The sequence below is a fragment of the Podarcis gaigeae genome, assembly GCF_964106915.1.
Source record: "Podarcis gaigeae genome assembly, chromosome: 11".
Lineage (NCBI taxonomy): Eukaryota > Metazoa > Chordata > Lepidosauria > Squamata > Lacertidae > Podarcis > Podarcis gaigeae.
In genome coordinates, this window is record NC_139687.1 from 52,779,966 (window position 1) to 52,807,895 (window position 27,930).

General features: G+C 44.5%; 1 protein-coding gene across 3 annotated transcripts in view; it reads right to left on the minus strand.

The window, feature by feature from the left end:
* DCC (DCC netrin 1 receptor) overlaps positions 1 to 27,930 on the minus strand; it is a 947,660-nt gene that overhangs the window by 245,676 nt on the left and 674,054 nt on the right. For all 3 annotated transcript variants that reach the window (XM_083702567.1, XM_083702566.1, XM_083702568.1), the window contains exons 8-9: positions 16,786 to 16,942; positions 5,857 to 6,011 (exon numbers count right to left, since the gene is read on the minus strand). In XM_083702567.1, the coding sequence (XP_083558693.1) occupies positions 5,857 to 6,011; positions 16,786 to 16,942 (312 nt within the window). The remainder of the gene's footprint in view (positions 1 to 5,856; positions 6,012 to 16,785; positions 16,943 to 27,930) is intronic.

The following is a 27,930-nucleotide window of genomic DNA, read 5'->3' on the forward strand; positions in this document are numbered from 1 at the left end:
CTCCAATACTTTGGCCACCTCATGAGAAGAGAAGACTCCCTGGAAAAGACCCTGATGTTGGGAAAGATGGAGGGCACAAGGAGAAGGGGACGACAGAGGACGAGTTTGACCAAACTGCAGAAGGCAGTGGAAGACAGGAGTGCCTGGCGTGCTCTGGTCCATGGGGTCACGAAGAGTTGGACATGACTAAACAACAACAATACCTGTCTCTGTCTTCAACCCAGGCAAGCAAGAGTGATTACTCTTCAAGGACACATTCCAGTCAGGCAAGAACACTCAAGGAGGATATGGAGCAAGGCCAGTGAGAGGTGTGGTTTGGGGCAGAAGGCGTGGTTAGGAAGGGGGTGTGGCCTGAGAAGAGGCCCCAGGGACTAATAGAGAGGGCTTGGGGGAGCCGCATTTGATGCCCGAACCTGAGGTTCCCCATCCCTACTTTACATTATAGCCTTTCCCCATTCTAATTTATGCAGGATAAATAAAAAAAAAGATTGAATTAAAAGTTATGCTCATTTCCTTTCCATCCTTTCAAGAGTTCTGAGCCAAAAGTAGCTTGATTGTATCGATCTATGCAAGAATGTCTTCCAGGCGGCTTGGATTGTGTGTGTGTGATTTTCCTTCTTCTTAAAGCCTTTTCGGGAGGAAAGACCAGCACGGCATGATTAACTGCAATATTTAATTCCAGGCTGACTGGCAAGTATGTATTGACAAAGTGCAGGTGATGGGATTATCTTTCTGGCATCTGTCTATCACAGGGAGATGGGTTTATTTATTTTAGCAATACACATTGTGCTGATAAATCCGACAATAAACTGCAGATTCAAAGAGTGAATTAAAAGGCTGTCAGTTTTACTTAGCCCCTTTGATTTATTTGATCCGCTAAGCAAAGCCCCCCCTCCCTTTTATGTTGCAATCTATGTGGTTGACCTTAAGGTCACCTGTCGAATTGCAGCAGAAACTGAAGGCCTGCAAGTTCAGTCCTAAGCCTACTTTGGCACTTCCTGTGTTGGTACCTTCAAACTGCTTGCCTTCCTCTCATTTCTGAGATCCCAGCTGCACATTACATTCTTCCTGTGAAATGTAAAAAGGTGAAGGTAAAGGGACCCCTGACCATTAGGTCCAGTCGTGACCGACTCTGGGGTTGCGGCACTCATCTCGCTTTATTGGCCGAGGGAGCCAGCGTATAGCTTCCGGGTCATGTGGCCAGCATGACTAAGCCGTTTCTGGCAAACCAGAGCAGCACACGGAAATGCCGTTTACCTTCCCGCCGGAGTGGTACCTATTTATCTACTTTCACTTTGACGTGCTTTCGAACTGCTAGGTTGGCAGGAGCTGGGACCAAGCAACGGGAGTTCACTCTGTCGTGGGGATTCGAAACGCCAACCTTCTGATCGGCAAGTCCTAGGCTCTGTGGTTTAACCCACAGCGCCACCCGTGTCCCCCTGTGAAATGTAGTCAAGGGTAAAGCCAGATTCTAAAAGCTCCCCAGCAGGCAGGCATAGCAGAGGTTCTGCCTTCCTTTCTCTGTCCATTGTTCTGTCCATACATATCCGTTTCTCATTTTAGCTCTTTGTTCTATCCCTTTCCACCCCTTAGGAAAAATCACCCTTGAGTACTGAGAAATGACAAGCAAAGATAAACCTTGGTTGGAGAAAGGGGCTGCAATTCCCTCCAGTGGTATCTCCCAGTTTCTAGGAAAGCCTTTCCAAAAGGACTGCTCACCCCCAAATGAAAACTTGTGGGTATTCCAATCAAATGCTCACAAGAAAGCTAAGCACTCTCACAAAGCACCCCCACTGCTTATTGTTTCACTATTCCCGATGCCCAGAAAATAATATTGGCGTGCAGGGGTGCCAACTTGAATAAAATATAGGGGGAGGTATGTAAGCCCCACCCTGCATAATGGATCACAAGACATGGCACGCACACACCATTTGAATGGCAATGCCCATCAACCTGGGGGGGGGTGTGGCCCCCACAAATATTTCATTGGTGCTGTGACCTACAACCTGGGTTGTGGGGGAAGGCTTCACAGTGCACAATGCACAGCGAGGACACAGGTGAGGTTCAGGCTGCATCCTTAGGGGAAAGGCCATCAGGACCTTATTTAGGGACCTCCCATACCATCCAACGTTTTGGGACAGGAAAGCAGGATATCTGCACACTCTGCACATGGAAAGGAGCATTTCCACCCCCATCGTTGAGCCCGGGTGCTGAGGTACAGCAGCAAGGGCCTACTAGTTGTTCCCTCACTGCCAGAAGAGAGATTACAGGGAACCAGGCAGAGGGCCTTCTCGGTAGTGGTGCCTGCCCTGTGGAACGCCCTCCCATCAGATGTCAAGGAAATAAACTATCTGACTTTTAGAAGACATCGGAAGGCTGCCTTGTTTAGGCAAGTTGTTAATGACTGATGTTTTTAATATTCTATTGGGAGCTGCCCAGAGTGGGCGGGGTGTAAATAATAAATTGTATTGTATTGTATTGTATTGTATTGTATTGTATTGTATTGTATTGTATTGTATTGTATATAATAAAGGTAAAGGACCCCTGGCAGTTAAGTCCAGTCGCAGACAACTCTGTGGTTGTGGGGCTCATCTCGCTTTACAGACTGAGGGAGCCGACATTTGTCCGCAGACAGATTTTCTGGGTCATGTGGCCAGCATGACTAAGCTGCTTCTGGCACAATGGAACACCAAAACCAGAGCAGCGCACAGAAACACCGTTTACCTTCCTGTCAGAGCAGTACCTATTTATCTACTTGCACTGGTGTGCTTTTGAACTGATAGGTTGGCAGGAGCTGGGACTGAGCAACAGGAGCTCATCCCATTGTGGGGATCTGAATTGCTGACCTTCTGATCAGCAAGCCCAAGAGGTTCAGTGGTTTAGACCATAGCGCCACCCAAGTCCATCATCTTCATCTTCATTATCATCATCATCATCATCATTAAGCTACTGGCCATGGGAAGTGATGTGCTTCTGGATGTGCTGTGCCCGCTTCCAGGAATAAGGCAGTGGCAGAGGTCAACCATTATGGCAGTTGCAGGCCACCCCATTGCAGGAGGAGGAGGCAGAGACGAGGCGACGAAAACAAGACATCATGTACTTCCAACAGAAGTGGGGGAAGCTTCTGTGAATCTGTAATGTCCTGCTTAATTTGGGACACTTGAGTATTGTGTCCTTCTGTTCAGAGGGCATAGCTCTCACTCCATCTTCTGACTCAGAGGATGAGTCCCCTCTAGTCCCTCAATCTCCTCATCCTGGCAGAAAGCAAAGACTACCAAAAAAAGTGAGGGTCCTTTGACCAGCCAGCCAGCTCCCTTACAGCAAAGGAGCCTATTGCACTCCAGGCTTGATCAGCTTACCTCAGGCTTCTGTTGACACTTTCTCCCTACAGAGATTATTTCTCTCAAAGCTTTCATTTCAGGCCCCCCTGGAGCTGTCCCGTGTCCAGGCAAGCTGTCTTAGAAATTCAAATTGGTACCCAACAACTATACAAGATAGAAACTGGTGCCCTCTGTTCTCTGGCAACCTCTTGCAGCCTCTTAGAAGAACCACAGCTATAGCTCGCATATGATCCTCATGCAGGGTGAAAAAGATGAGATAATCTTAAAACAGCAAGAGATTTCTATCCTGATTGATAATATGGTAGTAGAATTATACAGCGTGAGAGCGAGTGGAAGTGAAAGTGGGCAGGCTTCAGCTAAATAATTAAAAGAAATGGGAAGACTTAATCCAGCAACACACACACACACACACACACACACACACACACACACGCCACCCTTCATATAAATCTAGTCCTCCTAGTCAGAATAATTATTTGAAGAGCTGGAACTTGTACTGATCTTTTAAACTGATTACAGCTGGAGAGAATGCACATATTTTATTCTGTTAGAAAGAGAGAGTAAGGGGTGTGCGTTTTGGATGCTCTTTTCCATCATCTATTAATCCTCAATTGGGATAATTTGCATCACACTTTTGGTATTTCAAAATAATACAAGGAACCTTGGCATTCAATTGGAAATGCACACTGATTACGTCAGGAAAGGGCAGAGGCCAAAGCTGGAGGATTATGCATAGAATGAAGGATGTTTGATAGAGTGGAGATTATTTTGTCTCAAGGGGTGGGGAGCCCCTCCCTGCCCAAAATTAACAGGGATTTAAACAAAAAGTTTCCAGGGTGTTGTAACTAGAGCCCATACATTGAAAGCACTATGATACCACTTTAAACAGCCATGGCTTCTCCCAAAGTATTCTCCAGAGTGACTTAACAATCAATCCATTTTCACAGCAAACTCTGGGAATTGTAGCTCTGTGAGGAGAAGGGGGGTTTCTCCTTACATCTCTCAGCACCATGTTAAACGACAGCTCCCAAAATTCTTTGGGGGATACCATAACTGTTAAAGTGGTACCATAGTGCTTTAAATGTAGCATGCGAATGTTGTCAAGGATAGATATAGATAGATGATAGATAGATAGATAGATAGATAGATAGATAGATAGATATAGATATAGATATAGATGATATAGATATAGATATAGATGATATAGATATAGATATAGATGATATAGACATAGACATATAGATATAGATATAGATATAGATGATATAGATATAGATGATATAGACATATAGATATAGATATAGATATAGATATAGATAGGTATAGGTATAGGTATAGGTATAGGTATAGATATAGATATAGATATAGATATAGATATAGATATAGATATAGATATAGATATAGATATAGATATAGATATAGATATAGATATATAGTGGGCCAGGAAATTGCAATCAGATGGTCCTTCCTCTGCCTTGGAGTCTCTGGAGGGGCAATAATGCAAAACCTCCTTTCTCTTCATCCCTACACTGTGGCTTTGTCAGGCGCAATGTGAGGCCAGTAAAGGTGCTCAAGGATTTCGTTAGTTCTGCATTCTTCATTGGACTGACCCAATTCACATGTCTCCTCTAGGCATGGTTGCTCTGAAGTGTGCAGAAGAGCTCCCATACCCCAAAACAGTTTTCCTATCCATTTCCATTCAGATACACAATCTACCCCTGCATTGCTTTATACATCTTTCTATTGTGAAAGGAGGAAAGAAGAGGCACTTCTTTTTAATTCACAAAATCATGCATGCACATGGATCCCCCAATTCAAGTAACCCATTAGGAAAAAGTTTTCAGGTCTGCAATGATCAGCTACAGAAAGGAGAATGTGAGATGGGACTAGGAGAAACAACCCTTGCCAACCTGGTGCCCTCCAGATGTTTTGGACAACAGCTTTCATGTGTTGGCTGGAGCTGGTGGAAGTTGTAGACCAAAACACTTGAAGGACACCAGGTTGCCAAAGGCTGATGAGAAGCATCATCTACACTGATGGCACACATTATGCGATCCATGCGTTTAAAATTTAACTGCATCATCTGTTTAGCTCCTTGTGATAAAGAAAGGGCGATCAATGATCTTACTGCACCTCACAACTTTCCCACATCGCCTCCTCACCAACATCCCATGAATTTTACCCCACTGATTTTTAAAGGAAAGTTTTGGCAAGTTGATTGGTCCCCAACTTAAATCTTCACCCTTCATTTAAAACCCCAAGACAAATGCCTGTTCTGCTCTAAATGAAACGCAACAAACATGATGAACACATGCAAATGAAATTAATGTATGCATTCCTTAAGACTAACCTGGTCCAGAATCGGAGGGGGTGCAGCCACAGAAATCAGTGGGAGAATTCTAATGCTGCCCATCCATGATGAGAAATCATTTCATAAACATTTGGAGTGTGCATATAAAGGTCAGCTGTAGAGATGTGAAAACACAAATGGCTGCCAGCAAATAAGGATACTTACATTCGGGTTGTGTGGCCACCTTGATGGGCTGTGAGCTTTGTCCTGGCCCCCATTCGTTGTACGCGACCACTCGGAAGGTGTAGGTCTCTTCTGGTTTCAGATTCCCCACGGTAAGCTGGAGCATCCCAGGCTGTGATGTGTTCAGAGCCCGCTCCCTAACCAGAAACAGCAGCACAAGGGGGGGGGGGGTACGTCAGGATGAAATACTTCCAGTCACATATTTCTAGTTGGATTCACAGAAGTGCTCGCTAATGTGAAAACGATGAGGCAATGCTGCTGAATAAGCAGCAAACAGCTTAATGAATATAATGTTGTTTCAAAGAAACTGTGGATGGCCGGTTGCTGTTATTTTATTTTACTTACCCATTCTGCAATGTACCGTATTTTTCGCTCCATAAGGCACACCTGACCATAAGGCACACCTACTTTTTTTTTGGGGGGGGGGAATTCAAGAAAAAAAATATGCGGTTCTTGGGGGCTTTTCCGGGAGGTGGGGGAAGTGAGAGAGCCTCACTCTGTCCCTTCCCCAGTGGCGTAGCGTGGGTTGTCAGCACCCGGGGCAAGGCAAGTAATTTGTACCCCCTAACCCGTGGATTTGCGCCCCCTAACCCGTGGATTTGCGCCCCCTAACCCCCAGATGGTGTGGCCGCCCCCCCTGCACCCCCACGCTAAGCCACTGCCCTTCCCCCACCTCCCGCAAAAGCCAGGGATAGCCGCGGAGGCTTCGCGGGCTACCCCAGAGCTGCTCGACCCAAAGAGCAGGTCGGGGAGCGTGGCTTTCCCCCACCGCCAGCCCCACAGACCTGCTCTTTGGGGAAAGCCACCGCCAGCCCCAAAGAGCAGGTCAGGAGCAGCGGAAAGGCTGCACACAGCCTTCCTGCTGCTCCCAGAGCTTGTCGGGGCTGGCGAGGGAAGCCCGGGTTCCCCCCCCCCCAGCCCCAGGGACCATACATTCACTCCACAAGCCGCACAGACATTCCCCCTTAGATTTTAAGAGGGGGAAAATGCGTCTTATGGAGCAAAAAACACAGTAAGTCATAGTGGCGAGAACAAGCATGGCCAGAGGAGAGGTTCAGAGCCAGGCAGAGAGGCTCAGAGGGTCACATTCATCCCATTGTCCTGAGGTTGCCTATCCTTGATTTAAAATAAACCTCTCCAGCTGCAAACAGTGGCTAGCAAGCCTATCAATCTCTATAGCCTTCTGACTTTGATCCTGGACTAGATCCTGAACATGCCTGGAGAGGCTTCTTTTAAATTAGAATAAATAGCTAAGCTCTATCTTTTCATCTGCAAGTTGAGTCAACCCACCCACTCCCCTGAAATTTCTTACAAATTTGCCCACCTAGCAAGAAAAGAACAACATAGATTCCCTCACTACTAAGTCAGACCATTAGCTGATATTGTCTCCTCTGACTTGCAGCTGCTCCCAGGAGTGATTTTCAGTGGTGAAGGAGTTAACCCTTTCCCCACATGTTCCTTCAGTGGATGTTGTTGGTTAAAAACAAAGAGCCCCAAGGAAATAAGGATTTAATATTCTTTCATGGAATAGACCACCGATTACTGGCCTGGGACTAGCTCATCTTTCATTTTGGGTGGGGAGAAACGGGTAATTTTCTTTGTTCACCCCCATCTTTCACGACCTTTCTTTAGCATGCTGTTTGAGAGCTTTTGTGGCATAAACAACATTAAATAAGAAATGTAGCATAGCAAAAAGATCAAACCTTTCAAATTTGCCTGAGGAGAGAAAGGGTAATGGTCTCAGAGCTCTAGCCATCACAGAGTATTAAATAACAGATCCAGATGGGCATCTTCAAAAGCAAAGGGGCTCAGTTTTCAATACTAATTCTCCTAATCCACAGCCCTCTTTGTTCAATACAGTTCCCATGGACCTGAACCAGGAAAACTCCAAATCTGATGTTAATAAAGCACCAAATCAAAAATGGCTTCATTTCTTTAACCATTATCCTATGTGCCTACTAAAAAATCTGTTCTCTGTGGAGGATTTTGGTTATCAAATAATGCTGCTTTAGACAGTCTAAGTGATTTTGCTGTAGTGCAGAGCCAGTGAATGGGGCCTATTTAGCCACTGCTGGCTCCAAATGAAGCATAGGAAACTGCCTTAAACTAAGTCAGACCAATGGTCCATCTGCCTCAGTACTGCCCACACGGGTTGGCAGCAGCTTTCCTGGGTTTCAGAAATGAGGACACTCCTAGCTCTGTTGGGAGGTGGCAGGGATTGAACCTTGGACCTTATGCATGGGAAGCAGACACTCTGTCACTGAACTATGGCCATTCCTCTGATAACATCTGCAGCAGCTGGTCCTATGAGACTAGAACAGGCATAGGCAAACTCTGGCCTACAATTTTTGGGACTACAATTCCCATCATCCCTGACCACTGGTCCTGTTAGCTAGGGATGATGGGAATTGTAGTCCCAAACATCTGGAGGGCCAGAGTTTGCCTATGCTGGACTAGAACCTTCAGGCGGCAGGATCAGGGGAAAGTCATAACCAAAAGATGCAATAACACACCAGACCTCTGAAACATCCTGTTGCTCAGCCAAAGCTCAACTGGAACAGGACGTTCCTCTTCTATTCCTTCCTGTTCTGGAGGATCTAATGGTCAACCTGAGTAGGCAGAGTCAGTCCAGAACTTGAAGTTATTTCACTGAGAAACTGCCACCTGCAATTCAAATGTTGACCACCTAGGAGAGCTGCACACAGATCCAACAGGTCATAGAATTGGAAGTGACTGCAGGTGTTATCTAGTCCAACCTGCTGTGATGCAGGATTGTTTGCCCAACTTGGGGTTCAAACCCCACCCCCCAACCTTGAAATTAAGAGTGTCATGCTCTACATTGCTGCCCCATCTTCCTTCTGGCATTCTTGTTTGGGTAGAGCATACTATGGTATAGACTTAATGGGAGTTACTGTGCCGCAGAAGAGGAAAATGCAATAGTTAGCCTTTGAGAACCTTTCAGAATTCTGGCGACACACACGAACAGGGGTTTTAGTATAAAAATTAATAACGAAGCTATATTTGAAAACAAGACAGTATCTAGGAGCTCTTGAGAAGCTATTCATTAAAACACACACAGAGAGAATTGCTCTGAAATCCTGAAATGTAAAATAAAAGGTAGTTTCAAATATGACTCATTTACTTACAAAACATGGAACCCTCCCAGGGTAATTTGCTGAAATGAACGTAGAGTGACTTATAAGTGCATTGGGGTGTCAAAAATGTAATTGCAGCATTTTTGCACACTTGGTAGGTGGGCTGCCAATACTTCTACAATCTATTAAACACCTAATTAGTTTCTTCAAGGTGGAAGAATCATGATAATGTCTCTGACTGCACAGTACTTAATACTATGAAAACGGACCAAAGGTTGGCCAAGGTCCTTTCTCACCTGTTGCTTCAGACTACCTTGACAAAAATTAATAACAATAAAAGTATGTAAATTACTATAAAATCAAAGAAGTGTAGGGCTGGAAAAGACCCCAAGGGTCATCTAGGCAGGAATAATAGCCATTATGGGGTTTCCCTGAGCACTTTGGCTCTCCAAATGTTGCAGCTCCCATCAGACCCAGCAAGTATGGTCAGTGGCCAGGCATGATGGGAGTTGTAGCTCAACATCATCTGGAGGGTGAAAGATTCCCAACATCTGCCATACGGAGATTAACCCTGATGCACACACAACCTAAGGCACAATGGCTTCTACAAGGGCAGGAAATGTGAACATGTGACCCATGTAACCTCTCCCTGAAAAGGGGGTGGGGTGGAGAGACAATTGGTACTAAAAAATGGTTATTTCCATGATTCACTCATATACATGCATACCTACTTCAAATTACGTACATGAAAGGTTGGAGAGGGATTTCATCTTTGGCAAACTGCTCCCTGAAATGCCTCTTCTGACACCCCATTAAATGCAACAGCAGATGGTTGGGGTTGAGATGAGCTGTGAGGGGAGGAGCTTTGGTGAGCTGTGAAGAGAAGGGGAGCGGTTTGGCATGAGCTGTTAGGGGAGGGGCTTGGGTGAGCTGTGAGGAGAAGGGGAGGGGCTTGGGTGAGCTGTGAGAAGGGGAGGGGCTTGGGTGAGTTGTGAGAAGGGGAGGAGCTTGGGTGAGCTGTGAGGGAAGGAGCTTGGATGAGCTGGGAGAGGAGGGGCTTGGGGTATGCTGTGAGAAGGGGAAGGGCTTGAAATGAACTGGGAGGGAAGGGGATTTGGGCAGGCTGGGAGGGAAAGGGCATTGTCTGGGCTGCGAGGGAATAGGTGAGGTTTGTGTGTAGTGTAAAGGGAGGAGGGGTTGGCTATGCGTGGCAACTCTGTAATCAAGTCAGTAAGCATTCGCCTTTGCTTTTCCAATTCCTTCCTTTTCTATATTTTTAAGACATTTGCTCTCCCCTTCATTTTGTGGTCTCCTTACTACCTCAGTCAAAATTTTACTAGAAACTCCTTATAGCAGGGACCTGCTCTTTGAGGTGATATATTACCCTGTTAAGTAACACAAATGGACAGTCCTGGGGTTTAGTCTACTTCAGGTCTGTCCCATTTCTGCATTGATCTGCAATGGACAAAAATTGCATTCAAATAGTATTTAAATACACATTTTTGAATGTAGTTTCTCTCACAGTATGGATTTCTAAGCCTACTTTTAAAAGCATCTTGAGAAGTTTTGAATGGAAAAACCCATCACAACATTTGGAGGAGTTTGAAATCTGACCGTTGGCTCTGGATTCTCACCAACCAGCAAGCAGGTGCAGATCAGGGTCCGTTCATATCAGAATTCCCAAAGATAAAAATTCCTCATGCATGCCTAAATAGCCCCTGTGATTCATGCTACTGTACATATAGCAAAGAGGAAGCTGAGGGTTTGTTTCACTATGCATTCAATTGCTATCTTGCAGAACAGGCTTGTAGTAAACATCTTTCCCCATCGTCCTAAAGGTCACAGTCATTGGTCAATTTACAGGAAATGTATTACCTATTTACCAGTGCAGATAATAGGGTGATGGAACAAAGAGTTGATATGTTTGTAATGGCTACAGTGAATCCAACACCAGTTGGATTCATGTGGCTGATTTGCTCTTTGGGCACAGTAACTTGTATCCACCAAAAGGCTATTTTGCAATCTTGGAAGCAATTGCGAAAGAGCCAGCATAGTGGTTAGAGTAGAGGGCGATGACCTGGGAGACCAGGGTTCAAAACCCCACTCAGTCAAGAAACTCACTGGGTAATTTTGGGCCAGTCAGTCTCCAAGCCCAGAACAGATTTTCAGCAAGTCCAGGATTGTCTGTTCTGATTTGTGGGACCTTTTTCATGTGAATCATGTACTCTATCACCAAGCTACCGTCTTCCTTCCACCTAGCATAGCAATAAAAAAGCAGACTTTAAAGGAAAGCGCACCCACCATTTACACCTGCTAAGCTTCTCAACTGAGAAGCATCTGGGAAACCTTTGAGGAATCTCAGGATGCCCCAGAACATCTAACTCAGCTTTCCCCAACCAGGTGCCCTACAGATGTTGTGGACTACAAAACAGCTGTGCTGGTGGGTCTGATTGAGAGTTGTAGTCCAAAACAGACTGGCAAAGGCTGGTCAAACCTTTGAGTGTGATGTCACAGGACGGTTACAATATAAGGACATGAATTAGCTGAAGATGTGCTGTAGAACGGTTCTATATACAGTTCTGGCATTACGAGAACTGTCAATTGTCAAGCAAAATTACTGTTATTCTCCAACACCAGGAATCGTTCAGGACTGCGGAGTTACAGTAATTTGTCTGACAATTTCTGTGCATGCCTCAGGTTAATGTCAGATCTGCTGTTATTGTAAAGAGAAAAATAGCTCTTTTGTAAAAATAATGTATAAACAATAAATGACTCAGTGTTCTACCCGAGCACTTAAAGGAAACTACATTTATTTTGTTCTCACACTGGAAGCCTAAAAGTTCACAGGACCGGAGGCAGTTCTCGCCACAATGGAAGTTTTAAAATGGGTTTTCTTTTTAAAATTAAAAGTGGCATTTTAAGCCCAGTGCCATCCCACCTGCAAAAATAGATGATATTCTTTACAGTAGCAGACTTGGTAAGGGGCAAACACTATTTTTCAATGGGCCTCTATCTTCAGTTTCATGACAGTCACTACCTATGTGTGTGTGCGTGTATGTGCACATGTGCGCAAAGCAAGGGTACGCATGAGCAAATTGACACAACTTGTTGCTAGAGGCAGAACTCGATGTTATGCTTGACATCTCGCTGTCCCCTTTTTTATAACGATTTCCCTCCAGACTAAAAAACTTGCTGTACTAGATGCTCTGTTGCAAGCCAAACCAGAACTTGTTTCACCTCTTATGGGGGAGTCTGTTCCATAAATTTCCAAACTTGTTGATTCTCCAAATCATTGCCTTCTCATTGCTTCCCCAGTCCTAAACTTTCTGCTTCCCATCTGCTTCCTTTGTTTGTAGCACTGAGAGGGAACAAAGGGTGGCATCTTCGCCCCTGCCCCTTTTGACATCTGGCATGCTGCTACAGCTGCAAGCCACACACTAGGGACACTGTGTGTTCCTAACCAACACTGTGTGACAGGCAGGGAAGAATTGTCTTCCCTGCAGCCAATTGAGGCTTACTGTTAAGATGACATCAACAAGTTGGAATTGCATAGTCTGAAGGGTCCCGACTCCCATCTATTCCAACCTGATGCCGGTGCAGAACAACTGTTGCTAGAGGACCTCTACATGCTTATCCAGGCTCTGCTTAATACCACCCAACAATGAGGAGGCCACCACCTTCTGAGGCAATCTGTTCCACTGGTGTGCATCCCTATATCACCATGGGACTGTGGAAGTCCTTTGCAATGTATTTTGTTAGTGTGGAGAAGGAGGATAACAGGGAGGGTGTTGCCTGATGCCCAAAAGTTAAGAAATACCAATTTGTTTTCCTGGGCATTTGTGTGACATGAATGCCTGGCTTTTAGTGCCTATTAGGTGTTCATTTTTGTGTTGGATGGATGGTGGATTTTTTTCTTTTTCATGTTTCTGGGTAATGTTTCTAAAATAAAGACCGCAGTATATCTGTATAGTTTTAATTGTTATTTGATTGTATTGTGGTGCAGCTGAGAGCTCCAGATTTGGCTGAACGTCCCAATCAAACACTCAAAGAGAAAGACAGAATGAGGGGAGCTTTTAAAGTATTTGATTTGAATGCTTGAAATCCCAAGGGGCAAGCTGATGGGGGGGGGGGCAATTGACAAACATCTCTTATGCATTTTAGAGCCTCAACATCCAACCTGCTTTACTTGCATATTGTCAACATATGTGTCAGGGAACTGCCTTCGGAGCTAGAGGCGGAGGGAAGGCTCCAGAGGGATGCCGGAGAGGGTACCATTAGGGAGAGAGGCAGCCCATCTGCTGGGGAAGGAAAACAGTGTAACACCAGTGGAGAAGGAGGGCAGATGGGGGAATCGGAGAGGAGGCTCCAGGACTCTTCACCGGAGACCAGCGGGAAGAGCACGGGTCCTCCGCTGCCCACACCCTCCCTGCACAGAAGACTTCCGTGCAGGGAGAGTAGGAGGAGACTTGGCGTCAAAGAACTTCTTTGCTGGAAGAAGTTCAAGAAACGCCCACTGACGGATTCTGCCAGCGACTGAGACAGCCACGAAGTGAAGGGCTGTCCAGACAGAAAGGGTTCAACCAGGTAACCTAGCCAGGAGTGGCGGCAACTTACACATGAGCAACCCCAGAACCATTACAATATGCAACCATGCTAAAAACAAGACTTTCTACCTCCTCCTGCAATGCTTCAGAGTGAAGGTAATCTCTGACTAACTGCTCAGCTCCAGTTTACCAAAGATGTCAACAACATTTCTAATCCTCCCATTTAGGTTGCCTGTATCTTCCTGTTTCTATGGTACAGCAATTTCAAGGACCCACAAATAACACCATCTTGCCTCCAGGACCAGTTCCAGAAATGCCAACTTTAATTAACATGTAGTTGTTGGGAGAAAATACATGCATTTCACACTTTGATGACAAAAAAAGCAAAGCAAAATAAAAACCACTTTGGGCATTGTGTACTTTCCAAAGGTTTTGCTGAGGAAAAGAAACTTCAGAGCCCCCACTCCATTGATAAGGGGATAAATGTAATAGCAAGAGTAACTGAGATATAGAGAAATATGACTACATAGCAATGATTAGCTATCATCACAACAACTTTGTGAAGTAGGCTAGGCTGAGAGAAAGTGACTGGCTCAAGGGCAGGCAGTGAGCTTCATGGCTGAATAGGAGTTTGAACACAAGCTCTAATCCAGCACTCTAACTGCATATGATGATGCATGATGAAAACATTAATACCTACTCTGAAAGCTATCCTGCAAAATTACGCAGTTAAAAAGCTGGGGTTTAGGAGTCCGTGACCAGAAGGAGGAGGAATACCAGGAGGAATGGAAGAAATTTAAGGACTATTTAGCTAAATATGTTAAGATAACTTAAATAGAATTACTTGCAAGTATCAGATTGGCCTGGTTCGCCAGAAGCGGCTTAGTCATGCTGGCCACATGACCCGGAAGCTGTACGCCAGCTCCCTCGGCTAGTAAAGCGAGATGAGCGCCGCAACCTCAGAGTCGGCCATGACTGGACCTAATGGTCAGGGGTCCCCTTTACCCTTTACCTACCCCCTTTACCCTTTACCTACCCCCGCCATCACCCTCTATTTCTTACTGTGTCACTGTCATAGTGCTACATCACAACTGTGGAAGTGCAGTGACATACAACCAAACATGTGTAACTACATTTCCTACAACCACACACCCTAGCATCGTCCCACCATTATTTCCTTCCTTCCCCATCTTACAGAAAGTTATGACTAACTCCAGTCAGTGAGTTTCCAGCATGGAAATAAATTTGAAAACAGGAAACAAGATGGTGGAGGAGTTACTCTTGATTTAACTGGGGGTCAAAAGTTATATCCTACACACGACCCGAATGATCTCCAGCCGGCATTTGACCTCTCCACTATCTTTCTGGCCTCCGTCACCAATCTGCAAGCTCCCATTTCCTCCCGCCAGCAAGCACCAGAATCCCATCAGTGTCAGCCCCATACACCCCACCACTACCATTTCCCCACAGCCAGTCACCCAAATGCTGGCATCTGAACTGCCACCTTCAGCCATCATACATTTCCTACCTCAACCATCTTCCACTATCCAATCACAGCAGCACAAGTGCCAAACCCGCCTCCATCCCATAACTACAGGCCTCAAAGACTGTCAATCCTTTCCTCCCTTTCCTTTCTCCCCTCTCAAATGCGGAGGAAGGAGCATCACGTGGCGCCACATCTAAAACGCAGCCAGAAATAAAAATCCCTTCTTCAAGCGGGGGGAAATGCCAGGCACTCATGCTCTTAAAATCACCTTAAGGATGCCATCATTTCAACAGGAGACAAAGTGGAAAGTGAGGCAGAGCTACAGATGAGCTCCTTCTGTATTCAGTTGCATCAGTTGCTTCTTCTAATGTTGTAATCCAGGGATGTCCAACAGGTCAAATGCTATCAACAGGTTGACCTCCGGTTGTTAGAAGTTGATCGCAGGCTCATTTCATCCACGGGTGAAAAGGAGCATTCGGCTCCACCCCCTCCCTCTTTCCTTTATCCATGAATGATTTCAAGAAGGGAAGACGGAGTTTCTGCTGGCAGGTTGACTTATTGTTTATAGACTTTTGTTGTTGCCCTCCCAAAAGCAGCAAAAGTATTTGCTGTGTCCCACTAAGAAAAGCTTCACAAGTTTGACTTACCCATGTCAAAAAAAGTTCAGCAGGTTTGACTTGCTCCCCTTAAAAAAACCTTGACAATTTAGACTTTCCTCCCTACAAAAAGTCCAACAACTTTGACCTGCACCCCTAAAAAAGGTCAACAACTTAAACTTGGCTCTGTAAAAAAAAGCTCAGCAACTTTGACCTGCACCCCTAAAAAATGGGGCGATCACTTCCAGTTTTTTATTTTGTGAGTAGATCGCAGTCTCTTGGGAGTTGGACGTCCTTGTTGTAATCAATAACTATTGTAACCCATAAAACAATTGTCTTCATTAGCAGAAAGGGTGTGATTCAGTTGGGAGTATGGGGAACAATATCGCTGCTGGGCTGGCTTACTAATTATGATAATTATACATGGGTTTCATAGTTTGTGTGGCCATCTGTCGTGAATGCTTTAGTTGAGATTCCTGCATTGCAGCGGGTGGGCTAGATGCCCCTTGGGATCCAACTTTACAATTCTATTATTTCCTGGGGTTTGGTGGTACGGGTTTGGGTGTTTTTCTGCAGGAATCTATAAGTGAAAGGTCATCTGTGGGACAAGGTGCGGTTTATTTGTAGTTCGTTGAATGACCCATGGATATGTTCAAACCAGGCTAATATCTCCTCTTACACTGGTTTAATAAAAGAACTTTACAATGAATTATCACTCTTACTCCCCTTGATACTATATTGATACTAGCATATATTTGCTTTGTTTTGAGGAGGCTTAAGTCTTTTAATAAGGTAATACTTTTAGAAGAAACCTGAAAGCAGCCCTGTTTAGGGAAGTTTAAAATGTTTGATGTTTTATCGTGTTTTTAATATTCTTTTGGGAATCGCCCAAAGTGGCTTGGGAAACCCAGTCAGATGAGCAAGGTTTAAGTAATACATCACTATCATCATCGTCGTTGTCAGTATGCTATCTACTTGAATATTTGATTAGCAGGTTGGGTGATCTGATTCAGTATAAAGCTGTTTGATATGTTCATGACTAGGAAAAGCAAAACAAATCTCGCAACACTATGAAGATCTTAATTTGTGCAGGTCGCAGAATTTAGATCCTTCCAGGAGCAGAATTCTTCAGCATACACAGGCATAAGCTACACATGCTATCCAAGTTGGCGTCCAGCATTGGGACCTACCTGTTGGTGCTTTCTCTGGAGAAGTAGACTGCATATGTCTGAATGTTCCCTTTTGCCTCCGCAGGTGGGCGCCAGCTGAGACGGACAAATCGACTGGAGACCAAAACAGGGACCACATCTCGGGGAGCAGAGGGGAGGATACTGGAACTTGGGATAGCTAAAGAAGGGGAAGGAGAGGAATCCGTCAGAGAGGTTGGTGGTGCAGGGGTTTCAGGGCTAGTGGGAAAAATTGTAGTAGGCACAACTAACATTTTTGAAAACAAAAGGACCAAGTGGATCAGGTGTGATTCAGATGAATGGAGGAACAAAAAGAGAAAAGAAGAAGAGAACTGATAGTAAAACCACTCTTTAAAATTCAGTTCCTTTCTTTTATAAATAATAAAAAAAAAACATCAAGAAGACATAATTTTGTAACAGAAACAGCAAACACCTTAGCTTCCCCAACTTAAGGGTGTCATCGTAAGGAGGGAGTCCCACTAAATTCAATGGGGCTCTATCTCAGGTAAGTGGGGCTAGGATTACAGTTTTAAACTACCCCCTTTTTCAGGGAGCTCACATTCCTACAGAGAGTTAAGCAAAATTATTAACTGGGTTCAGTAACACTGGCTGCACACACATTACTGGCTTAAAACACAACTAGATTGCTCTTTTTCTCAATTAAGATCATAGCTAGTTTGGGGGAAGGTGCATCAAAATACAGTATTTCATAAGAAACAACAGGATGGATATGGACTGCAGCATGCTCACATGTGTACACTGCGTCCCAAACCAGGGGTGGGAATGCACTGCATGCCAAGTAAGCAGGAGTGTGTACACAACCTCTGTGCTGGATTTTGACCAGAATCTAAGATCAGGGACATTGTTAGGAGGTAGTTCAAGGCGTCTGAGGCCAGGGTCTTTTGCAGTGGGCCATTGATCTCTTTCCAATTTCCCCACTTTCTTTAAATAAAACAAAATCTTACTTTATTTGTGCTTATAGGGCAGCTGTGTACACTGGAATGCACAGTGCTGATGGGATCTCAGTCACCCACCATTTTGATTTCCCAACGACAACTATGGATTTAAATCTGCATGTGCAAACATTATGCAAATCTGTGCCATGGGCTTGTGCCTTGAGCCCTTAAGTGTCTAGAAACATCTGTTTTCAATAGACTGTCTTCTGCAACACACAATGATACACGTGGAATACCATGAGTATAAGGCCCAAATACTGGATTCCTGAGAAAACTAGGATTATTAGGGATACAAACCTAGAAATTTCTCAGGTCATCCTCAGGTCTCCCTGATGCCACCATTAATAATGAATATGTCAAAGGCCCAATGAAGGTAGTCGTTGCAATTTTGTACAACCATGAACTTGTACCAGCAAGCCACAGAATATAAGCATAACACAATACGGAATGCAACCACAATGCAAAGAGACAAGAATTAAAATCAGAACTTGCAAACAAATGATTAAGACATTAGAAAGTTTAAATTGAGAATCAGTCTTAAGGTACCAGATGAAGGATTTTTGTACAGCTGCACCAAATGTGCAGACACTAAAGACCTGGACACCCTCAACTTCACAGGAGATGGATAGTTCAGAAAATGAGGGGATGAGGATTCAACAGAAGCATACAACAACGAATCCCCTGCTGACACAATCACACAGGCAGAGGTTACTCTCTGATGTTAAAGAACTACAAGAGACTTGCCAAAGGTCAGAGGTGGGGAAGCTTTTGTGTCCCAATGGCTACATTCTTGGAGAAGCTTTTGGAGGCCACACACCAATGGTGGGCAAAGCAAGGTGCAAACCTGGGAGGAACAATGGATGTGACAGAATGCTACACTGCAGCCATAGAACATCAAAAGTCTTCTATGCACAGACATATCTATCCAGGCAACCAATAGGTACCATCACTGTTCAAGGACACATTCCAACCTAATAAAAGCACTTCAGCAAGGCTTCTGAGGGGTATAGTCCCAAGAGCCACACAGAAAGGTCTTAAGGGCCACATTTGTTCCCCATTGCTGAGGTTCCCCATCCCTGCCATAGGCGATCAAATCTACTGCTACCAAAATTTCAATCATTGCTCTGGCTGGGCATACTGATACCTGACCTATGTGGGGTCTTCCCAGACTTGGGTTGGCTGTGCCACAAGGGCAGGCAGTTGAGTAGCTGGCCTTTTAAATGTTCCTACAGTGCCCTGGAGAGGGACGTGGGTGGCGCTGTGGGTTAAACCACAGAGCCTAGGACTTGCTGATCAGAAGGTTGGCAGTTCGAATCCCTGCGACGGAATGAGCTTCTGTTGCTCGGTCCCTGCTCCTGCCAACCTAGCAGTTCGAAAGCACATCAAAGTGCAAGTAGATAAATAGGTACCGCTCTGGTGGGAAGGTAAACAGCGTTTCTGTGCACTGCTCTGGTTCGCCAGAAGTGGCTTGTGGTTCGAGGACCCGACCCCCGCAATGTGAAATGAATACGCAAGGACACGTGATATAATGGGCAAGAAAAGGCCACAACTTTATTGATTACAGCAGTGAAATGGTATTGGCTTAGGCATTGGATGTCTAAAACAAGGGGGTTTATTCACCAGTAGGTGGAGCCTGTTGATGCTAATCCAACTATAGGCTCTCCCCTGATGTCACCGAGGGTCGTGCCATGGCCTCCCGCCAAGCAGGCATCGGACAGAGTACACGGCCACATGACCCGAAAGCTGTATGCCGGCTCCCTTGGCCAGTAAAGCGAGATGAGTGCTGCAACCCCAGAGTCAGCCACGACTGGACCTAATGGTCAGGGGTCCCTTTACCTTTACCTTTACAGTGCCCTGGAGTGATACTACATTAGACAGTGTGGGAATGTGAAAATGGTGGATGGATGCAAGCTCATCTTCTACAGATCGCAGCAATGCTGCTGTTACTGCTTCTCATCATAACCAATAAACTAGCCAGCTTGGAGGGTCTACCAGTGTCAAAGGTGGCCCTCTTGCCATATGTTAGTGGCAGAGCATCTCTTCTGCATGCAGAAGTTTCCAGATTCAATCATTGGCATTTTCAGGTAGGGCTGGGCTTGGGAATGATCTCTGTTTGGAAACCTGGAGAGCTGCTGCCAGTCTGGACCAATGGTCTGACTCAGTATAAGGCAGCTTTCTGTGTTCCTACTGTGCAAGGGCACTTTGCCAGCAGGGACCCCACATCTCATGCTGATGTTGGTGTGAATCCAGTTTCCTTTGGATTCAAAATCCAGCCTACACCCTTGGCGATGCCCTTTCTGATGTATACCTGAGCAACAGCTAAATCAACTCAAGCAAACTGCATCAGTAGCAATGTGATGCCTTGCTTAACTCACCAACCAGCCAACAACATGCTTTACTATGCAGCTGTCTGCATGTATTGAAATAAGTCCACTGAGCTCAGTCGAGCTTATTACCAGGTAAGCTTGTGAAAGATTGCAGCCTTAAATAAAAGGATTTAAACTGGCTCTTTTGGAATCAGGCTGAAATTCTATTGGCTGTTCTAAGCGCTCCAGATATCAGTAATGAACCTGAGTTCAGAAGCCATTTCATGCATCTCCACCCCCTATCCTCTTGCAATTCTGCAAACAGTGATGTGCTTACAACATAACATTTTTTGTTATTGCTGGTGAAGGGAAAGCCCACACCTCTTTCACCTTTGCAAGCTGCTAGCAGGATGGCAGTGAATAGTAAACATGTTATTTACACTCAGAGTACAATGCAAAAAGAGACAAGTACAGCAACAGCCATTTTTTTTTATATTTCTCAATAGGTCCCTTCTAAATCAATGAAAGTTTTTACAAGCATGCTCAGTCATTTCATTCCTTTTCCTTTTTTTCCTAATCCAGGGATATTTGCCTTTCACAATAGATTGTACTAATCTGCAGACAATGGGCACTCCCTTAACGCTTTGTCCTTGCACAGTCATTTAAACATGTGCCAGAATACTTTTGCCCAGGAATTAATGGCTGAACAAGGTGGAAATGAATCTAACAGCCAGGTCCATTACTGTTAATTATCTCTACAGCCATTTCCAATGTGCAAAGCACTTTACAGCTTACAGCTCATTTATCCTCACAGGGATCTTGCAAGACTTGCCCAAACCCACACAGCTACCTTTGTCAGTCAACAAGGATCGAAACCAGAGTCGCTCCATTTCTGTACCCAGTCTTAGGATCCTAGCCTTGTGCCAAATATTTCTCCTGAATCCCCCCCCCCATCCTCCATCAATTAATGAGAGAAAAAATGCATCTGAAAATTAACAAAAGAGGCAAAATGACGGGGTTTGATGCACTTGCCTCATTTTTTAAGTGCTGAAGGAGGAATTTGTGAAATGTTCTTTTGTTCAATCTACAAATCATCTGTCATGAAGGGGGAAGGGAGACATGAAAATTGCCAATTATCAACCACTGAGATGAGTTCCATGGCTGGTGCCATTTGCAGATTCAGAGGCAAGTCTCAGGATGCCCTTTTGCCTAAGTCTTAATCAAACCCTCAAAGAGTCCTGGAAATGGTACTTTGGAGAAGGAGCTAAGGATGAGGTTGGACATGGGTGGAACATAGGAAGCTGCCTTGCATTGGGGTTAGACCATGAAGACCTGAAGCCCTGGATAGTCATTGACAATCAATACAGGCAATAGATGGACCAGTGGGCAGACTCAGTTCAAAGTGGCTCCCTACATCGCTTTCTGCTGCTCCAGAGGGATTGCCAAAAGGGACATTAGGAAGAACTTTCAGTGAAAGCTGTTTAATAATTTGGACTCCCTCGGAAGATGGTGAGCTTTCTTTCACTGGAGTATTTTAAGCGGTGGTTGGGTGGTCATCTGTCAGCAATTCTTTAGCTGTGATTCATGTATTGCAGTGGGTTGGGTGAGATGACTATGGGGGCCCCTTCCAACTCTCTACAATTCTATGATTCCTATGCTCTGAAGTTCATTGACCATTCCAGGACCATTCCAGGACAGCCAGAGGTAGATAACTGATAGAAGGGTCTGGAAACTTCTGTTTCAGTGTATCTGAAGAAGTGTGCATGCACACGAAAGCTCATACCAAGAACTGACTTAGTTGGTCTTTAAGGTGCTACTGGAAGGAATTTTTTTGTTTTGACTATGGCAGACCAACACGGCTACCTATCTGTAACTGATTCTTTCTGTTTTGTTTTGTTTTGTTTACAAACCCAGAAAGTGCAGAAGAGCAAAGTTGAGCCATTCTGACTCGGATTAGATCTCTTGACTGATCTAATCTGCCAGTACAAGAACAGAACAGCCAGCAGCAAGTATACAAACACACAATGGCAGCAGAGAAGAGCTTTTCATCAGGTCATAATAGGGGCATCGCTGCCTCTCATAAGGCCTGTTATTAGATGCTAAAGGGGACCTATATATTCCTAATAAGCCATTAGTGCTGCTAAGAGAGCATTGTAATAACAGACATCTGGCCTTTTGCTCAGAGACCCAAGCACACAACCTATCAAGATGATACTTAAATGAGGCCAGCAATTTCCCTTATGGACATTTATCTACATCTCATCGACATAGTGTGACTGCTAAGAAAAAGCAATGGAGTTGGTGGAAAGATAAATAACTTCTCTTAAACATCACCCTCAGCTATTGGATCAGGGCCTGCTTGCATGAGCATTTATTGGGATGGGGGGCTAGGTGGTAAGCATCCATGCCAGGGCATCCATAAGAAAAAAGGGAGCTGCTTTCTCACACCACAACATGAAAGTAAAGTAAGTAAGTAAGTTGTCCATGGAGAAGAGAATGGATGACCCAGAGAGAAAGGAGTCCCCATATATTTAAAGCACTATGATACCACTTTAAACAGTTGTAGGTTCCCCCAAAGTATTATGAGAGTTACAATTTGTTAAGGGTACTGAGAGTTAGGAAACCGTTCTTCCCCTTCCTGCTCCAATGCAAAGTTTCCTGGGGACGGGGAGAGACTTAAACTACTCTGGAAACTAGTTCAGAGAGCACCCTTAACAAACTACAGCTACCATAATCCTTTGCGAGAAGCCATGACTATTTAAAGTAGTGCCATAGGGCTTTAAATGTATGGTTGCTCCAGCCATACAAGTTGCTGGGAGTCACAAGTGTAGGCAAACTGTTGCTACACTCAAGTCTCACTTACAGGCTTCCTATAAGCAGCAGAAATACAATACAACTCCAGGAAGCTTGGTTGGGTTAAGACAACCCACCTGTTCCATGCTTTGCTTTTGGTCCCACAAAGCTCTAAGTTATGTCTTTACTTGTTCTTGAGTGCCTTTGAGAAGAACATGGAGTCTTAAGATCTTGAACTACCCCCAGGAAGCTAAGACACTGCAACAAGTCTCAGAATGGAAGAAGCTTCTTGGGCAGGCTGGTATGGATGGAAAAATAAACTGGAACAGCTATATTAGTCTGGATGAATGTGAATAGCATTAGCTATTAGAGAAACTGCAGTTCCTCTCCCACCAACACCAACACCCAGTCTCCTGACTAGAACCTCTTGAGCAGGCTTCCTCAAACTCAACCCTCCAGATGTTTTGAGACTACAATTCCCATCATCCCTGACCACTGGTCCTGCTAGCTAGGAATCATGGGAGTTGTGGGCCAAAAACATCTGGAGGGCTGAGTTTGAGGAAGCCTGCTCTTGAGGTTATTAATAGCATGCATTTGGAAGCAAATGGGATGAATAAAAACTGACTCTTCCTGAAATAAAAATTGTCCAGTCCAAAAATATGGTTGAAAAGCCTTACTTCAAAACTTAATTCTAAAACAAACTTAAAACAAGTTACATTCAGATAGATGCATAATATCATATGCTGATCCCAGCACAGGCAAAATATCTTAGAATATCTTCAATCCAGAGCTAAACAACTTACTTTAGCCTTCGGCTGTTTTCCTGGAGAGAGATTAGCAACATCCTTTCTCTTCAGTGGCTTCAGAATAAAGAACTAACACCGAAAATGGAGATTTACGGATTAGCACATGCATAGATCTGTAATTGTATCCTTTTCATATGGTTTAAGTTAAACAGCTTGCAAGTGAGGCACAGTCCTGTTGGCATCTGTCTGTCTCAAGAGACAATGGATGCAGCCCTACTGAATCATTGTTAAGCTATCTGCAACTCTTGTTTAGCTTCAATGGAAATTTCCATGCCATGCTACACAGTATACATGCAGACACATACAGAGTTATTTTCTATTTCAATGTACAATTAAACAATTATACTTAAAAATCTCAGCCATCTGTGCCAAGCTAACATGGGAATGTTATGGAATTTCCTGGATCAAGGAGCAAAAACTCAGGTCCTGGCTCCTATTTCAGCCTGCGGTGGGCTCTTGCATACCTATGGATCACAGAGAGCCTGAAGAAGCCTAGACATCTCAGCAAGGACATTTGATGCATGTCACAAAAGAAGTGCACACAGGTAATGCCCGGAGTTCAGCCTGATGCAAGATAACAACCTTATCTCTCTGTCTTTGAATGTCACATTAAGTGATCACAACACCTGCTGGGGAATCTCAGCCATTGCATTTGATATGTTCTGCTTGCAAAAGGCAACTTTTCCATGTCTGATGGGAGGAAACGGGATGTATTTTTCCCCCCATCATAAGCATTTTTGCTGGATTCCATTAGCAAATTGCTGCTGATACAAGTGCACAACAGCAGGAGGGGTGGCAGGTGAGGATACAGAATTGCTGGCAGAGCTGGGCTGAGCTGAGGATGCTCAAAAGAGCATCTGGCCACCCTGTCTCTGGCTTGAGCCCCAAGCTAATGGTCTCTCGCTTTCATGAGCACAGACAAATTAAAAGGGAATGGAGGGAACTGCCAATGCTACAAACCAATTAGCTTTGTACAAACTGTGTGCGATCAAAGTGCCTACTAACAACATGCATATCCAAGAATATATGAATTTACGCAGCGTAAGCCTGCAAAAAATCCACAGATCTCCTCCTCCCAACATCACAGCATCCATTCTGTTAGTTTTGGCATGCACCATCTGAAGAAACGGAGCGAGTCTAAACTTAGAAGCCCAAACAAAGCCCTCTGCCAGCTCCAGTGCACCAAGACCTTTTCACATCTGCCTTATGTCAAATCAGATCATCCTAGCCCATCTAGTCCAGCTCTGACCACTCAGGATGCTTACAGCTCTCTCCTAGATTAGGTGTCTCCCTGCCCTCAGCTTTCCCTGTAACCAGAGATCTTTACCACTGAATATGCCAGGGACTAAACCTGGGATTTTGTGTATGCAAAGTGCGTGCTTTGCCACCGACTCATCAGTCTTCCCTTCACAAAATCAATAACCATTTAGTGCGGTGTAATGTCCTGATTAGACATGCAAGCAGGGAAGTTCCCAGTTGGAATATCAGCCAAAAAATAAATTGGCAAGCCAGCACAGGCTCAGCTACATGACAATTCTGGTGATTGCATGCATGTCACACTGATTGTTTTGCAGCATGTTGCACTTGTGTTCAGGTTAAACTTTCTCTCTCTCCTCTTGAAAAGGATCATTTAAGGAGTTTCCAAACAGTTGTTGTCTTCAGGTGTGATTCAGTTACATACTGGCATACTCAGGTCATGCACCGGAAGCTGATTTGGAGGTCTTGTGCAACAAACCAGCTTTCACAAAAGTTTGGACTTTTTGCAATAAGGAAAGTAATGGGGAACTGCACTGCAAAGTGACAAATAGTAACTGCTTAATGTAACATCATCTAACCTCCTCATGAACAAATCAGGGTGAATTCTCAACAAGCAGCTTTCGAACTGCTAGGTTGGCAGGAGCAGGGACCGAGCAACGGGAGCTCACCCCATAGTGGGGATTCAAACCACCGACCTTCTGATCGGCAAGCCCTGGGCTCTGTGGTTTCACCCACAGCACCACCCGTGTCCCCCTTAACTCCTTACTTACTAGCAATTATGCAAAGTTCTGCATAAAATCTCCCACAGTCAGGAGGGTCACTGGTCTCCACTGATACTCGTGAGACTGTTACCTGGAGATCAGTGAGAGGGCCCTAGTTTTCCTTTGAGGTCTTGTGCAGTTCATGGCTGATCCTGACAGAAAGTTGGTGGGGTAGACCACATTGGGGGGAGGGCAAAAGGGATTGTTTTAGTGGACCTTTTGCCACAGCACACTCTCTCAGGACCCAATCCACATTACCTCACAGAAAGAGAGAGGTGATGTTCCTTCACTGAAGTCTTTTCACTGTTTGCTTGTCTGCTGGCACCATGTCACCAGCAACAGGAGCAGCAGACTCAGGAAGGTACAGGGAATGGCAGCTCTATTGGAAGCACAGGCATAATCTTTGATCCTTGACACTGTCCCTAGTTCCATAGCTCAGTGGTAAAACATTTGCTTTGAATGCAGAAGGTTCCACGTTCAATTTATGGCGTTTCCAGAGAGGACTTTGCATGCCATCTGAAAATGTGGAGAACCCATCAGTATGAAGAGCTAGATGGACCAATATAGAGCTAGATGGACCAATGACTTGGTAGAAGGTACCCTTCTAACTCCCTATCTCTGGTCCTCCTAAATCAGGCATGGCCAAACATGGCCCTCTAGATGTTTTGGGACTACAATTCCCATCATCCCTGACCACTGGTCCTGTTGGCTAGGGATGATGGGAGTTGTAATCCCAAAACATCTGGAGGGTCAAGTTTGACCATGCCGGTCCTAAATGGAAGGACTAAGTTCCAGCAGGCAATATTAACCAAGCTATCCCTGTAGCTGTAAATAGGATGCTGGCCTGTTGTTTGGGGGAGCTAATATATAGGTACATTTCTGAGTGGAAGAATGAAGCTGTGCCTGCAATTTTAATTTAAAATACAGTGTAGCCAAGTCTGGGAGAAAGTGGCCTAGGGGCTGCTTCACATGAGACTAATGCGCTACATTTTCTGCCTAGGACTCTTATGTTATATTCATTCTCTTTCGTCCTGGTAGTGAAAACTCCAAACATGTTCCAGAAGCTTACCACTTTGTTTGCAACAGATCATGGCCAGTGTATCTCTTTGTTGCTGTGCCAAAATCTCTGGCAAGTGTCTCTGTCCCCCTTCATTTTCAAAAATCGAGGCACGAGCGAAAAAATCGCCACTAAGGCTGTAAAGCTTAAACAAAAAGCTCATTGGCCTGCATATGGCACTTGTCCTCTAAATCCATTATGTGTAAGCAAGCAAAAAAGAAGTAACTCCCTGCAATGATTAATTGAAGTAATAAAAACTCATTATGTGATCATAAATTTTGGGGATGCATCGACCACTATCTTGTTTCCTATCATTTTAGGTAGAAAAAATGTTAATTTGCTAGAGTTTGGGAAATAATGATGTGGTGCCAATAATTATTTTAAAGGAAAACTTCTGCCAACCACACCAAAAGAAAATTACTGTGTGTGTGTGTGTGTGTGTGTGTACAAACACACACACACACACACACACAAATAAATAAATAAATGGAGCATGGACTTAACATACATTAACATTGATAGCCACTGCAAAATATAATAAGGTGGATTAGACTATACAACTTCAGACATACAGTTCTATGAAAAGACCATAACTCAGTGGCAGAACATCTGCATTCCATGCAGTGTTAGGGGAAGTGAAAAAAGGGTCAATTCTCCATGAGTCAGCAAAAATGTCACACACAGGCCCGCAGTTGCAGGAATCTTGTGACTTTCTTATCTGAGTTGCTAGGCAAGTTCAGCATGTAGCACTGAGTATGTACAGTGAAACCTTGGTTCCTGAACACCTCCGTTTTGGAACATTTTGGCTTCCGAATGCTGAAAACTGAAAAGTAACTGCTCCAGTTTTTGAACAATTTTCGGAAGCTGAACGGTCTTGCGGCACAGATTACATTCAAACACCGAGTTTCCACTGTATAGGACTTGGGTTACAGCATTCATTGCTGGGGGTTATTAGAGACTGTTGAAGAAATCTATGGAACTGTGTAAATGTTGGAAACTTTGAGAGGAGGTCATCTGAAGGAAGCTGAATAATTTGCAAGATTTCTGGACTCAGAGAACTCTGGCAGTTGCAGAACTTTGTTAGCAACTGAATTTTTGAACTAGTCTTGTGGACTTTGTCACAGTAAGGACTTTGTAGGCAGAGAACCCTCTCTGGGCTCAGAGAGTGAAGATGTCTTGTAGCAATTGCAAACACAGTGGTACCTCAGGTTA